General features: G+C 36.1%; 3 protein-coding genes across 3 annotated transcripts; all 3 read left to right on the plus strand.

Moving 5' to 3' along the window:
* Positions 1 to 491: 491 nt before the first annotated feature.
* On the plus strand, positions 492 to 4,988 carry LOC140044787 (uncharacterized). The gene is made up of 6 exons (XM_072089450.1): positions 492 to 633; positions 1,414 to 1,710; positions 1,793 to 2,397; positions 2,488 to 2,713; positions 3,860 to 4,003; positions 4,457 to 4,988. Exons 1-6 carry the CDS (start codon positions 492 to 494, stop codon positions 4,585 to 4,587), a joined length of 1,545 nt encoding a protein of 514 aa, XP_071945551.1. The 3' UTR covers positions 4,588 to 4,988.
* A 333-nt stretch (positions 4,989 to 5,321) lies between these two features.
* On the plus strand, positions 5,322 to 10,833 carry LOC140055224 (uncharacterized). Its single transcript, XM_072100536.1, has 6 exons — positions 5,322 to 5,661; positions 7,233 to 7,529; positions 7,948 to 8,597; positions 9,201 to 9,426; positions 9,557 to 9,700; positions 9,929 to 10,833. The coding sequence occupies exons 1-6, from the start codon at positions 5,511 to 5,513 to the stop codon at positions 10,048 to 10,050; spliced, it is 1,590 nt and encodes a 529-aa protein (XP_071956637.1). The 5' UTR covers positions 5,322 to 5,510; the 3' UTR covers positions 10,051 to 10,833.
* Positions 10,834 to 11,748: 915 nt separating this feature from the next.
* LOC140055148 (uncharacterized) lies at positions 11,749 to 16,516 on the plus strand. Its single transcript, XM_072100413.1, has 6 exons — positions 11,749 to 12,205; positions 13,518 to 13,814; positions 14,247 to 14,887; positions 15,113 to 15,338; positions 15,498 to 15,641; positions 15,877 to 16,516. Exons 1-6 carry the CDS (start codon positions 12,064 to 12,066, stop codon positions 16,038 to 16,040), a joined length of 1,614 nt encoding a protein of 537 aa, XP_071956514.1. The 5' UTR covers positions 11,749 to 12,063; the 3' UTR covers positions 16,041 to 16,516.
* The last annotated feature ends 328 nt before the right edge of the window (positions 16,517 to 16,844 follow it).

The following is a 16,844-nucleotide window of genomic DNA, read 5'->3' on the forward strand; positions in this document are numbered from 1 at the left end:
TTTCCTTTTTACTGAGGATGAAATAAAATAAATTGAGACTGATTTAAGCAAGATATATGGACGAACAAAAAAAAACAGCAAAAGATAATGATTACAAGAAATTAATGGAAATTTTAATTTAAGAAAGAAACTTAATAATAATAGCACAATACTGTATTATTATCGTTCTACATAGGCATACAGAGAGGAGACAGTTTGTCTCTGCTTAAATATGATAGTATATTAATAGTATCCTGTAGAGTTCAAATTGGAAATGTAAACAATTTCAGACATGAACTAATTAATAAATTAATCTGTTAATATCTAAAAAAGATCATACTCAATTTACCAAAAAATGTCAGATTTTTTAAATAAACAGCTCCCTCAATGTATTAAATAATCAGTGACGCTATCTCTTCACCACCGCCTATTGCTAAAATGATAAATCAAGAGAGCAGACAATTGACAGACAGACAGACAGACAGTAAAGTGGTGGATCTTGTTGAATTATAATGTATACAAATTCACATCGAGGTTTAGCTTTGGTTGTAGCCGGTTTCTTTCTAAATTTGTGTGCGCTAGGAATCGCATTAAATTACAACATTCTTCATCTGAGGCTGCAAGAACAATTTAATGCAACGGCTAGTGAGATTGGTACTGTATTATTTTATTCATTGTTATTTTTAGCCTTCATGATTTTTTCTTCATTCAAAAGAACTTTATCAACTTTGCTGCTCCTCGGTTTATTGATTTTATGCTTTGTCGATCTTTTGAGGAAAGAAAAAATGGAAAGAAGTAATATATTTGTTTAGTGACGCATATAAACCAGGGCTCTTCTCCATTTAAAATCCGAAAAAAATGTGAATAATATTTTTCTGGTTGTTGATTCTCGAAACCTAAAAAATTCTCAGAAGCAATTACTGAAACGAAGAATTGTTGTTCCACTCTGGAATATTAATAAATAATAACTAACTGATAATTTACCATTATCATAACAAACTAGTTAGGCATACTTAAAGTGTGGGGGACTGCAGTAGAGGCATAGATTGGAATGGTGTATTATAACTGATTTATTGCCAACAAACAACATAAACATATCATTGACAAAAGGTGATAAAATATAGCTAAAGGAAACTACTCAAAGCTTAACACCAACTTGCATAAGAAATAATATAATAATATTATTATTGCACAAACTACCAATCAACATCAGACAAACTCTCGGCTAGAATGTAGGAACCAAATCAATCGTGCAACAGAGAGGGGAAGATTTATAATCACCACCGTTAATCAAATTATTAAATATCAAATTAAATCAAATAGAATATTAATTTGATATTTAATAATTTGATTATTTGTCACTTCTTAATTTTAAATTGGTTCCCACCTAAATCAAACTCTTTAAAACATATAAATACGAAACTTATATTGCAGGTACTGCTGGTGGAGTTGCTGTTGGTCTTTTCAATATTGCCTCCCCACTCACAACGTTTCTCTGTCAAGTGTGTAGCCCTCGGCATGTCGTAATCGTCGGAGTCGTCATGTGCGGATCAAGTCTCATCGTGTCTACCTTTTTGTCGCAGGCCAAAATTTTGATTTTCTCCTACGGAGTATTGTTTGGTTTAGGATCAAGTTTTGTACACATTCCTCCACTCTATCTACTGGTCTTCTACTTCTCTGGAAAGCGTTACAACCGAGCATGCGTTGCTGTTGTCACAGGAATAGGAGCAGGTAACTACATCCGGACATTATTCTGAAATATTTGAAATTTGTTTATTTAAATAGAAATCTTTTCATTTTATTCATTTATCAGGTGTTGCTATAACTTCGCCTTTACTGGAAAAATGCTTTTCGATTTATGGAATGTTCAACACTTTACGAGTGTACGGTGCATGCACAATATTCATCGGATTGGCGGCGTCATTAGCAATGGCAAAACCAACATTGACACAATATACAAAGGTGCAATCAAACACTAAAGATGATCAGGTTAGGCCAGCTATATCTAACGAAATAAACTGCTCAGTGTCAACAGAGTTGAAGTCGAAACAAGATCAGAAAACAGAAACATGTAAATATAAAGAATTAACATTCTGCGAGGAGAAAACTTGCAAACTAATCTTGTTAGAGACGGGAAAGCCATCATTGAAACAAAATTGCAACGTTTCAATCTCAAACACCAACGACGACCAGGTTAGAAATAACGAAATTAACCATCCAGTGTCAACAGAGTTGCTGGAAGCAATACAAGCAAATAATGATGCTGAAATTAATAAAGATGACGAATTGAATTTCAGCATAGAGAAAACTAGCAAAATAATCTTGTTAAAGACAATGTTAAGGAGTTCTAATTTTTGGATATGTCAGCCGATGTTTCTTCTTTATTCAATTGGAATCACATTCAGTTTTGTGGGTGCGGTAAGTATTGTCACTGCTATTACCGGTACGTAAGTAAATTAAACATACATAGGTCCTAGCGCCCTATATGTTTTTTTTTTGTTCTTACAGGCGAACTTTATGGATGAGAAAGGTATATCTTCAGAAGAAATTGCGCGCACATTGAGTTTCATGGGATTTGGGAGTCTGATTACGCGCGTAGTTTTCGTGGTCATCGCAAGTTGTCTGCCAGTTTCGATCACATTCATTATTTCGATTTCGAATCTTCTTCTCTGTGTTCTTTCAATTTTTCTGACCCTTGACATTTCGAACACGTGTGTGACTGTGTTATTTATAGGTAAATTTATATAGGTTACATGACATGACATGACATGAAACGAACAGAAGATGAACGTGATGTCGACGAAAAATGACTATTTTATGGCAATAATTAAGTTGACGACGACTAGTGGTGGTAATGACATGTATAGGCCTATATATTCACTCTATTATAATATAATAATCCATATAAAATGATTAACATATCGTGGCCAGAGGCCAAATTGTAAGTAATTCTACAAATATACACAAAATCTCACTAAAACACAGTCATAATCTCTAAAATTTAATATTGCGAAAAAAAAAACAAAAGAATCGCTGACACGAAGATAAGCCGGGAGCTTTTCTAAATCTAAGAAAGGGAGCTGACAGTTAATGGTGGAGAATTTATGATTTATATAAAATTGGCAATACCGATAGTTTGAAAAAGGTCTTAAATATATGAACATTACATTGATTTATTATTAACAGAATTAGCAATTGACTTATAATCTGCGAATGCCCACACTCGTGGCTGTGAATACCGTTGAATTTTTTAACACGATTACTGTACTAAAATAAAATAATAGATTTATGCTTAACTACTGTATTTCCCTCTTAATCGCATTTCTAACTAAGCCTCTTCCATTCAACTTTATTGAAGGTAACTTGTCTCTTGTCAATGAGATCTCTCGATCGCATCAAGGCGTGGGTAACCCAGGGCTTATCAGAATTACGTATTTTAACAGTTTTAATATAGAAAACAATTTATCAACAGCAAATTAAAGTAGTTCATACAACTTGCCCATTTTAGATTGGGTGGTTAGACCCGGTGGTATTGGAACAGTCTCATATTAGAAATCTATCAGCCAAAGTTAAATATTCTAGTGACAGATTATAATGACAATAACCAAAGTGTGACATAAACATTTTAAAGATAATAATAATAATAACTTTATTTGGATTGACGCTTTTGCAATAGCGGCACAAACCAATCGGTAGTGCATCCTAACAGTAATTATAAAAACATCAAAATCAATATCAAAAGTATAGAATTTAACAAAATACAATCAAAATGCATGAACAAGAAAAAAGAATTACAAAATTACAGTAATTACGTTTTGTTACTGGTAGAGCGAAAACTATGAATCTCATTTGATGCCCGTGTTGTCAATTCTGTCTGCAGGTCTCAGTGTACCGAGGGATCTCTGCTTGGTACTTGTACTGCCCATCTGCGTCGAATTGTTTGGGAAAAATATATCGATGGAGGCTTATTCGGTGGCTTACTGTTTCTTTGGTGTAGGGGCATTTGTGAGCCAAGGTCTAACAGGTAAATAAATTTACAGTATGCCCTACTCCTTATTTATTATTATGTATACATATCATGTTATAACATTTATTATATATACTTTTTGAATTATTTTTTTCTGATGGAACTAGCATTAAAGCCCTATGGGCTTATTTAAGTTTCTCCAGCATAAGTCCATTCTTTTTTAAACAAAAATCTCATGTTATTACACAATGATGCATCTTATGAAAATAAAATTGAATATTACAAAAACTGATATACCTTATTAGGCATTTGGGGGTTTTTAAAAATATTCTTCGAAAATAACTGCTGAACCTCCTAAGGACGATCATAGCATACTGATCAAAAAGTTTAAAAACTCAACAGTCCAGAGACCTATTACGTGGTTGTACTTTGAACTTGATACCATTAATTATATTGATTTGTGCAGCAAACCAAAATTAATTATATTTACCTTTCATCTTCTCTTTTTAGATGCCTTGTACAATCTAACTGGGTCGTACGATACGGCCCTATATGCATATGGTGTACTCTACTTTGTATGTGGACTTTCGTTTGGTGTTACTGTTTTGAAGTTGAGGAAAATGAAGCAAAGACAGAAATAACGATTTTATATATTTTTAAAACTGAAAAGTTCTTTATTCTTTAAAAAAACAAGCACGAATGTGCGATACTCGGCGTACAGCAATAGAAGCTGTAATGACGCCATAAGACCGGATGTAACGTCACATACACATAAATAACCTCACTACCAAATACGGCTATATGGTACCAGCTTCGAGACGTCATATGGCTGCATCCGGTTTGAAATTAAAAAATCCGGCTCTATAGCTTTGAGGACGTCCCTGTAGTATATTCATGCCAAATCCCAGCTCAATACTACAACGAATAAGGGAGGAGTAGTACTTTATAAATCGCACTTTTTACTCAATAGTGTCCAGATGGAGGAGGAGAAAAAGAGTCCTAGACTCGGGTACCCCGAGTAAAAAAATGTATACTCAATAAAATACCAGAAATAGAAAGGTATGGAAAAATTACATACAAAGATTTGTTTTTGTGAAGAAATTGAAATTGTTAGTTTAGGATTAGGCCTATTCAAATTTACCCCTTCTTTTGCATGTAAAAGAATAGGAAATTACAAGTCGCGAAAAGGCTAGAAAATCGTACATATTGAAAACAAATATAAACAAATATGAGGTATGAGGGATGATTGAAATGTATGAAAAAGAGACATTTTCTGGATGGAGCACCACTTTAACCTATCCTAGAAAATTCAATACTGTTGCTTTCAGATTTTTAAACAGCTCCCTCATGCGATGTATACAATCAGTGGCGCGTATCTACTTTCGACCACTGTTGTTGTGGGATGATGAAAAAAACAGATAGTTACTGGTTGAACAAAATTCATTATGATGACGTAGTATGTATTTAGGCATGCGTAGAAGAAGTCCTGGGTTGGAGGTATACCACCTTGAACAATAGACAAAGCGACAATGTAAATTATGTAATACTGAAGCACGAATGATTCATGAACACGATGTTTACAAATTCACATAGAGGTTTAGCTTTGGTTGTTGCTGGTTTCTCTCTAAATTTGTCAGTGCTAGGAATCACATTAAATTACAACATTCTCCATCTGAAGCTGCAGGAACAATTTAATGCAACGGCCAGTGAGACCGGTAAGTATGGTATGTTGTCTTGTCCAGGGAGGTAAAAATACATCCCTGATTGTCACATGTATGGCACGCCAGGACGGACATAAAAACTATGTCAAGTTGACCTCGCACTTGTTATGTTGATGCATACTGACAACCTGACCTGAACATTTGCTATGTTATGTTAAATATATTTGTTTCAAAAAAATAGTCGAAGTAGTAGGGATCCCCTGCCATGTGGTTGACATTACATGGTAAAACATGATCGCCTCGCTTGTTTGAGGGTTGATTGTGTCGGTATAATTAAGTCCTTTTAAAAGGGTGTCTCGAGGGAGGGTTCTATTCTATTGTATACAATGGCATCATGAAGTGAATGATGAAAGGTTATATTGCAACGAGGAATTTATTTAGGTGTTTTATATTATATTAATAATACTTTTTACAGGCTTAAATTACATTTGTACCAATAAATCAAGCAGTTTAATTTGAAAATTCTTTTCGGAAAAGCTGGCTAATATATCGTCACTTCCCCTACGGGGCGCCGTCCGACACACAAACCTATTCTGTCTTACAAAAACCAACATTAATTTTATCTTTTACAAACCATGGGTTTTGAAGGACAGAATATGTAGTGTGTCAGACGTCGCCCGGCATCCCCTTCTCCTCTTCTAAAAATCAGGGCCCCTCGTGTTTGACTGACTGTCATTGTATCCCTACAAATCTGAATCGCAAATGGGGGATGTGGGAAGAGCAAAAGGTTCATTTTTTAGGCCTCTAGGCCTGACATTTTCAAAGTATAATTGCAATTTATGAAGACCTGCAGCTCTAAGTGTTCTAGCTCAGCCTAACTTTAAGAGCTGGTCATGTAAACCTAATTTCGTTTCATATTTTAATGTACTGCAATTTCCGGGGACCCATCAGCCCTATTTTTTTCAAAATAGCTAAGCCCCAAACATAATAGTTAATACGGCTGGTCTCGAAGACCGTCTCATATGTTGATTCATATTATATCCAAGTATAGGCCTATAATCCAATTTCCGGGGATCTAGCAACTATATTTTTCAAAATGTTCTTATGTCCATCCCAACCATGGTGGGCTGATTCTGTAGACTTATAATATCGTTTCATATATCAATTTATAAGTGCAGCTTTATTTTTCAAAATTTTCTTACAGATCAGTCCCGCATTTACAATTTTCGCCAGACAGCAACCAGCCTACACCGTACCTATGTTTGCCTCTTTTCAACAAAAAGGGGCTGTGATCATAGCGAACAAAATAATTTGGCTGCTGGCTGCCGCACAAAAATATTACATGCATTTTTTAGCCAAGCTATATATCTGTGTTATATTATGTGTACTGGGTAATAGGCCCGCATTATTAAGATGAATGTTTGTATTTGTAATAAACACAATCCATGGCACATTCTACTTAGTAATATAACGATCGTCGGTGCAATTCGAACGCACCTGATAGTATGGCGCGCCAAGCTGGGCCTATATGATATACCCAAATACTACGTCAGTACCTGAAAAATCAATAATTAGTGATGACGTGCTTGTCTTGCCTCACTACTATTTAAAAACAAATTTTGCAGGTATAGTTGGTGGAGTTGCTGTTGGACTTTGGAGTATTGCCTCCCCACTCTCAACGTTCCTCTGCCAAGTGTGTAGCCCCCGACTTGTCGTTATCGCCGGAGTCGTTATGTGCGGTTCAAGTCTCGTCGTATCCACTCTTTTATCACAGTTTAGCTATTTGATTTTCTCTTACGGAGTATTGTTTGGCGTAGGATCAAGCTTTGTACACATTGCTCCACTCTATCTACTGGTCTTCTACTTCTCTGGAAAGCGTTACAACCGAGCATGCGTTGCTATTCTCGTGGGAATAGGAGCAGGTAAGTAATTCAATGTAGTTTTATTTGGAGTTGTATTATTTTCGTCAAGACGCAACCATGTGCTGGAATGGCCTGGATGTAGGCTATCAGTAACACGATCATCATTATTTATAATCCCGCTGCACACATTCCGGCAGTGGCAGCACGTCGACCAAGATAAACAGTACTGTCCAGGCTAGTCTGGGTTCCAAACGGAGTTTTGACTTGATATATTAGTAAAAAGATAAATATTTGGCACATATGGCGTTTCATACGTATACTACTTGTAAACGCCTTGTATTTTCAGACAAAATTCGGTCCGGCCCTAATCAATATTTCAGAGCTTGTGTTACCGATGTTTTTTCGTGTTCGTCTATTTTGACATTTCATGTATACAAGTAGGCCTACATGTATCTAACGATTTAATTACTTTTATCAGGTGTTGCTATAACTTCGCCTTTACTGGAAAGATGCTTTTCGGTTTACGGATTTTTCTACACTTTACGAATGTACGGTGCATGTACAATATGCATCGGATTGACGGCGTCATTAGCAATGGGAAAGCCAAGATTGACACGAACTAAGACTTGCAAGTACGGCCCAATCGGAAACGCAAAAAACGACCACGTTAATGATTTAAGTTTAAAGTTAATAAACCATTCAGTATCAGCAGAGTTAAGAGAAAAACAAGATAGTAACGATTTCAAAGATGAGAGAACAGAGACCAATAGGCCTAAAGATAAAGAATTACCATTCTGCGAAGAGAAAACTAGCAAAAAAATCTTGTTACAGGAATTAGAGATGGAAAAGCCAATATTGAAACAAAATTGCAACGGTTCAATATCAAACACCAAAGATCACCAGGAGATAACTAATGAAATTAAACATTCAGTGCCGATAGAGTTAAAAGCAAAACAAGAAAATAATGATTTTAATGATGAAAATATAATTAAAGATATAGAATTCAGGGAAGACAAGATTAGCAAAATAATCTTGTTAAAGGCTATGTTAAAGAGTTCTAATTTTTGGATATGTCAACCGATGTTTTTTCTTTATTCAATTGGAATCACATTCAGCTTTGTGAGTGCGGTAAGATAGGCTTATTACATAATTATATATATATAATATATGAATGAAGGGCTAGTGTTGCCCGAAAGCTCTGCTAACTTTTCTGGCTGTTTTACTTCTCGTTTTGATTTAGCTTTTCGCTTTTATTTTGTATCTTCATTGAGATCCAGCCACTGATACCCACAGCATTGTCATTTTTTTCAGTAATTTGCCTTTGGATTTTTATATATATATATGTACCATGAAAGCCCCAGTGGTCTAATGGTTAGGACAACTGCATATCAAGCAGGCGGTCCGAGTTCGAGTCTCGATTGGGGCGACTTTTTTCTCATTGTCACAGATTTCCTCATCTTTATCGTTTCAAATTAATTAATTCAATTTTCAGTATATCACCGGGCGGTTTAAAATTACTGTTCTTTGCCTGATTTGATTATATATATATATATATATATATATATATTTACAGCGAATACAGCAGTATACAATAATTACTTCAAATATGTGTACTATCTAGTGGGCATTATACAGCATACATGGAGATTGCCAATTATGTCAAAGGTTGATTTGTAACCTTATTTATAATCTAAATGACAGTGTTTTGAATTTTGTTGATTGTTCTTACAGGCGAACTTTATGGATGAGAAGGGTATATCGTCAGAAGAAATTGCGCGTACATTGAGTTTCATGGGATTTGGTAGTCTGATTACGCGCGTAGGTTTCGTTGTCATCGCAAGTTGTCTGCCCGTTTCGATAAAATTCATTATTTCGATTTCGAATCTTCTTCTCTGTGTCATTTTAATTGTGCTGACCTTTGACATTTCCAACTCATTTGTTATTCTGTTATTTATAGGTAAGTTTTATAAAGATACGTTGCTGCTAGTCTTGTTTTCCACTATAACCAGAACGCGCGTCAGCTCACTCATCTGTGACAATTACAGTTGATGGCGATGTGTGAAATTTTGTCAAATATATCATTTCAGGTCTCAGTATACCGAGGGCTCTGTGCATGGTACTTCCGCTGCCCGTTTGCGTAGAGTTATTTGGGAAACGTATATCAACGGAGGCTGTGTCGGTTGCTTACTGTTTCTTTGGTATTGGATCATTAGTTAGCCAAGCTGTAACAGGTGAATATAGTAGACATTTTAAATAAAAATAAAACAAAAGTAGACCTACAGTATATAACAATATTGATAATTAACACTCTATATCTGATTCCATTTCCCATAGATAGATTGTTTAAAGATAGTAGGCCTACCCGATTGTAAATGAATCCTGACTCAAACCCAGCACATTAGTGAACCACTTGATGTTTTCTAAATGATTCATGAAATTAATTCTCTTTCTCATTTTAGATAATTTGTACGATCTAACTGGATCGTACGATACGGCGCTATACACGTGCAGTGGGCTCTTCATTGTGTGTACAATTTCGTTTGGTGTTGTTATTTTGAAATCGAGGCAAAAACAAAACTAAGGATAACGATACTAAAAGTCTTCAGCACCAGCAGTGGACAATCCGTCGTCTCCTCTACACCAAACCAATACACACACCGTTACCGAACTGCTGCAGCACCAATTAGTTACGTCATTTTTCAGAAGAACACAAAGATAGACAACATAATTATGGTTCAGTAAACTCTGACAGAGAGAAACTCTAACAGTTTGGTAAAGTTTATTAGGTTAGTCTAGTTTACTAGGTTAGTCTAGTTTACTAGGTTAGACTAGTTTACTAGGTTAGGCTAGTTTACTAGTGTAGACTAAGCACACTAATTGTTTAGTCTACACAATGATATTGAGCAAACTTTGAGTAGACTAGGCTTTTAGAAAACGTGTTTTTAAACTGATCTCCACTACACTAGTAAACTTTTAAAAAACTTGGGTGTTTGCTCGAGTTGGCCAGTCTTGACGTACGTGCCAAATTTAAACTATATATTTTACTCCTGTTTGAAGGACCATGGAGGGAAAATGGGTTTTTTTCTCCGTGGAAGGGACTTACCTTATCTTCTGTGTTACTAAAGTCTTCTGCAAGATCACATGATCACTGAACACGCTGCTGAATAGCCTCATATTCTTTCACTTGTCGGAACTGATTGTGTGGACTGTTTGTGCTTTTGACAATACAATACAAGGGATAATAATAGATTTTATTATTTTAAAGCAAGGATATATAAATACAAAACTACCTCATAGACAATTTACCTACGTTTAGATATAAATAAAAAACAGAATTTTATACTTTTTTAAGCTTAATATATTTCAACAGACATGTTTGTAGCCATAGTTACAATTGACTAGACTAGAAGAGCTTGACTGAAAGTCCCACGAGTCGCAATTGGCCAATCACACAAGTGGTGGCAGTTCGGACGATCCATCGCGTCGCATTGGGTAAAATGACATGCGTACCAGCCGTCTCCTGATGTTGCAAACTCAGTGAACGAGCCGCTGCTGGACTCACGAGCCGCTGCTGGACTCATGAGCCGCTGTTGGACTCACGAGCCGCTGCTTGACTCACGAGCTGCTGCTTTGACTTACGAGCCGCTGCTGGACTCAAGAACCGCTGCTGGACTCACTTGCCGCTGCTGGGCTCACGAGCCGCTGCTGGACTCACGAGCCGCTGCTTGACTCACGAGCCGTATATATTAAACCAGTGTATTTGCTAACAACTGTATTGTAAAGACAATGACAACTTCTTTTATTTTCTTTGTGCGATGAAATGATTTTTTTTTTTAATGGTAAAATTGTTAATCATTGTGCTATAAAAGAAAGAACCCCATTATAAACATTAAATCACTGATGATGATGCAGTCATTTTCCTGTTTAAATTGATTGAGAAGACTTGATTGATTGTATCCATTTGGCATTCTATACGAAATTTTTAAATAAATCTGGTCACTCTTATAATTCAGTCATGTACCTGGTATACAGGCCATATATGTCGTATTGTAAACGTTTCAGAAAAAATGCGAAGATGAGCCTCAAACATAACTTACTATAGCTTTTAGACGGACATAAGCATGATAGAGTCAATATATACCGAAGTAGCTAAAATATAGCAATAATCACAGTATATGTTTTAAATACAGGTACTATTAACCTGTCCTATATTATTTATGAACCTATTTTCGATTCGAATTCTTGTTTTATGAATTATTTATTTTGACGTGGTGGTTGAAGAGGAACACAAGAAAAATGGAGTTGGTACTACGCTCTGCATTCAGCAGAAATATACGAAAATCGGACTAATATACGGTAAGAGGTGTCTGGTTTGATTAATGATTTCCTTTCAAGGCCTGCAGAAAATAGAGAAAGTGTTTTTGCTTTAGTTTTATCGGGTTCAGATATTTCTGTAAACAAACAGCTCCCTCATGCGATGTTACTGGTTGGACAAAGTCCATTATGATGACGTAGTATATTTAGGCATGCGTAAAAGTCCTGGATTGGATGTAGGAGTATGGAGAATGTTCCTTGAACATTTAGACAAGTGACAATGTTTACACATTCAAATAGAGGTTTAGCTTTGGTTGTTGCTGGGTTCTCTCTAAATTTGTCGGTGCTAGGAATCACATTAAATTACAACATTCTCCATCTGAAGCTGCAAGAACAATTTAATGCAACGGCCAGTGAGACCGGTAAGTACACAGTACTGTAGTAACTTTATCGTATGTTTGTACAGTGTTCGCATATATTGATTGACACAACGATCGTGTTATACTTAAAACCTGACCTTGGACATTAATTTTTTGTTTTTTTTGTTGTTGTTGAGATCAGGTCATCGTGTCCTGGAGGCCCCATTGTTATTCTAGTCCACATCATTCACAAAGTGATAAATAATTCATCTTAAATATATATTTTTTCTAAAATATAGTAGAAGTAGAAATCCTTGGCCTGGGGTTGACATTACATTGTGTGTTAAAACATGATCTCCTTTACTTGTTTGTTCACGATTTATAATTTGTTCTCTTAAAAAATCCTTTTAAAAAAAGGGTGTCTCAGGAAGAGAGGGGTTATATTTTTTCATAGGCTTAAATTACTTTTGCATTGAACAACACTTGTACAAACAAACCAAAGGCCTAATTTGAAAATTCTTTTCGGAAAGCTGGCTAATCTATCGTCACTTCCCCTACGGGGCCCCGTCTGACACATACTATTCTGTCATACAAGGCAACATTATTTTATCTTTTACAAACAAAGCCATTTTTTTAGTAGACAGAATATGTAGTGTAGTAGTTTGACTGACTGTCAATTGTATCTCTACGTAATCTGAATACCAAAAAATTGGGTTGGTGGGGGGGGGGGGGGTGCGCGAACGGTGGAGTTGTGGCTTGGTGGTTATGATGCTTGGCTACCACTCCAAGGGTCCAAGTTTCAAGTTTCAAAGGTTCAAATCCCGTCACATGTCAGGATTTTTTCTAAGGACAAAATTATAATCCATTCCCAAAGACGTGTAATAAGACTTTGTTTAGGCCTATGTAGAGCATATTGTGTATATGTTTGTCTTGTGAACCTGTATTTGAACTCTATTTTTCACATTTTCTTAGGTCCATCCCAACCATGGTAGGGCTGGTCATCCCTGGAGACATATTTGGTTTCATATTTCGAGAGTAACTATAATAAGTCCGCGGGTAGACTTTTCGTTTATACATCAATGTATAAGTGCAATATCCGGAGACCTAGCAGCTCTATTTTACAAAATGTTCTTACAGATCAGAAGATCAGTCCTACACCCCACCCCCCGGCAGCAAAGCTAGATCTGTGTTATATGTGTTAATAGGCCCGCATTATTAAAATGAATGTTTGTAATATTTGTACGAAATTCGAACGCACATGATAGTATTATGGCGCGGCAAGCTGGGCGCGCCATATGATATGCCTAAATAACTAGTACAGTACCTGGAAAATCAATAATTAACGAGTGATGACGTGCTTGACAATATTTTGCAGGTATCGTTGGTGGAGTTGCTGTTGGACTTTTCAATATTGCCTCCCCACTTACAACGTTTCTCTGTCAAGCGTGTAGCCCCCGACATGTCGTCATCGTCGGAGCCATAATGTGCGGTTCAAGTCTCGTCGTATCCACTTTTTTATCACAGTTTAGCCATTTGATTTTCTCTTACGGAGTATTGTTTGGCGTAGGATCAAGCTTTGTACACATTCCTCCACTCTATCTACTGGTCTTCTACTTCTCTGGCAAGCGTTACAACCGAGCATGCGTTGCTATTCTCACGGGAATAGGAGCAGGTAAGTAATAGCATGTAGTTTCATTTTAAGTTTGTATTATGTTTGTCAAGACGCAACCATAAAATGTGTAGCTCGATCAGGCAGTGGTAGCGCGTCGAACAAGATAAAAAGTACTGCCCGCCCATGCTAGTCTGGGTTCCAGAAGGAGTTTTGACTTAATATATTAGTAAAATTTTAGAAATATAAATACTTCGGCACATATGCCGTTTCATACATATACTACTTGAACTAGTAAACTCCTTGTATTTTCAGACAAATATCGAAACGTCGAATGGTGGACTAACTAAAAAAAAAAACAATACAGACTTGGGGCAAGTCTATGCCCAGACCTAGCCTATAATCAATATTTCAGAGCGTGTTTTTTTCGTGTTCGTCTATTTTGACATTTAACTGTATGTATCTAACGATTTGATTCCTTTTAACTTTTATCAGGTGTTGCTATAACTTCGCCTTTACTGGAAAAATGCTTTTCGGTTTACGGATTTTTCTACACTTTACGAATGTACGGTGCATGCACAATATGCATCGGATTGACGGCGTCATTAGCAATGGGAAAGCCAAGATTGACAAAAACTAAGACTTGTAAGTACGGTCCAATCGCAAACTCCAAAAACGACCAGGTTAATGATTTAAGGTTAAATTTAATAAACCATCCAGTATCAGCAGAGTTGAAAGCAAAACAAAGAAGTAACGACTTCAAAGGTGAGAAAACAGAGACTAAAGATAAAGAATTACCATTCTGCAAGGAGAAAATTTGCAAAATAATCTTGTTACAGGAATTAGAGATAGAAGAGGCAACATTGAAAAAAAATTGCAATGGTTCAATATCAAACACCAAATACGACAAGGAGATAACTAATGAAATGAAACATTCAGTGCCGATAGAGTTAAAAGCAAAACAAGAAAATAATGATTTCAATGATGAAAACAAAATTAAAGAATTAATATTAAGCGAAGAAAAGATTAGCAAAATAATCTTGTTAAAGGCTATGTTACAGAGTTCTAATTTTTGGATATGTCAACCGATGTTTTTTCTTTTTTCAATTGGAATCACATTCACCTTTGTGAGTGCGGTAAGTAGGCTTATTACATAATTATAGGCTATAGATATTTACAGCGAATACAAACAGTACTTCAAAATAAAACCTTACTTAACATGGTGTACTAGGCTATCTACAATGTAGCCTACAGCAAACATTGAGTTGATCTGTAGCCTATGCTTAGGCCTATTTCAAATAAACAATTGTGGGATAAATCTAAATGAAACAGTGTTTTGGGTTTTTGTTTTGTTCTTACAGGCGAACTTTATGGATGAGAAAAGTATGTCGTCAGAAGAAATTGCACGCACATTGAGTTTCATGGGAATTGGTAGTCTGATTACGCGAGTAGTTTTCGTAGTCATCGCAAGTTGTCTGCCAGTTTCGGTCACATTCATTATTTCGATTTCGAATCTTCTTCTCTGTGTTCTTTCAATTTTGCTGACCTTTGACATTTCGAACACGTGCGTGACTGTGTTATTTATAGGTAAGTTTTATCAGGGAAGAGTGTTCACTCTTACGTTCTAACCAAAAACGTAATGTTTGAGCGTCGTCAAGCATTCGCCGTCCGCGCGTCAGCTCACTCATCTGTGACAACAGTTGATGGCGATGTGTAACATAATTATTGTCAAATATATCATTTCAGGTCTCAGTATACCGAGGGCGCTGTGCCTGGTACTTTCGCTGCCCGTTTGCGTAGAGTTGTTTGGGAAACGTATATCGACGGAGGCTATGTCGGTTGCTTACTGTTTCTTTGGTATGGGATCATTAGTTAGCCAAGCTGTAACAGGTGAGTAGTAGACGTTTTGTTTTTATCTTCCCATTTAAAATTTACGCAAATAAGCGCAATACAAATAATAATAACACTGTATATCTTGATTCCATTTCGGTCATAGATAGAATATTTGTTTAAGATAGTAGACCTACCCGAGTGTAAATAAATCCTGACTCAAACCCAGCACATAAATAAATGATTTGGGGTTTTCAAAATTATTCGTACAATTCTTCTCTTTTTCTCATTTTAGATAATTTGTACGATCTAACTGGATCGTACGATACGGCGTTATACACGTGCAGTGTTCTTTTCTTTGTGTGTACACTTTCATTTGGTGTTGTTATTTTGAAATCAAGCCGAAAACAAAACAAAGAATACAAATCATGTTATTCTAAATATCTTCAGCACCAGTAGTGGACAAACCGTCTTCTCCTCTACACCAAACCAATTACAAACCGCCACCCTGCGTTGAGTAACGTCATTTTGCAGAAGAAACACAAGAAAGCATGATCCAGTAAACTTTCTGGCAGAGACAAATTAACTCTAAAAGTGTGATAGAGTTTGTTAGGTTAGGCTAAGTTTACTCGGTTAGGCTAAGTTTGCTAGTGTAGACCAAAACAAACTTTAGCAGTGCAAATTCGAATAGTTTCTTTTTATTTTCTTTGTGCTATGAAATTATTGTTTTAAAATAAACATGGAACATTTTAAACAATTGTGCTAAAATGATGGTGCAGTAATGTTTCTGTTTTAAATTGATTGAGAAGACTTGATTGATTGTATCTGTTTGGCATTCTATCGATCTCTACAGCACCTATGATGGTTGGTCGGTCGGTCGGTAAATACTAACTCAAATTTGAGCACGCAACTGAAGCCATGTATATGGCCTTGTTTAAAATAAATCTGGTAACTCGGTAGTTTACAGATCAATGGTCGAATTGTAATATAAACCAAAGGACGTTGGAGAGGAACAAAAGAAAAATGGAAAATATCGAATGAATATAGTAAAAGGAACCCTTCGGCTTTTAAAGAGAAAATAATAATTCTGTCCTGTATTGTACCCTACCATCTGTAGGGTGCTTTGAGAAACTGTAGCCTACTAGATTAGTCTTGGTGCTGATATCAAGGATGCAGCAGCACCAGTTGCAATTAGAACTGGTTCATCAGATTTGCAGTCCGCACATGGTCCGCTTAATTTCCACTTAGGCGAATTTGTTCGCA

The sequence above is a fragment of the Antedon mediterranea genome, chromosome 1 (genome assembly GCF_964355755.1).
Source record: "Antedon mediterranea chromosome 1, ecAntMedi1.1, whole genome shotgun sequence".
Taxonomy (NCBI): Eukaryota; Metazoa; Echinodermata; class Crinoidea; order Comatulida; family Antedonidae; genus Antedon; species Antedon mediterranea.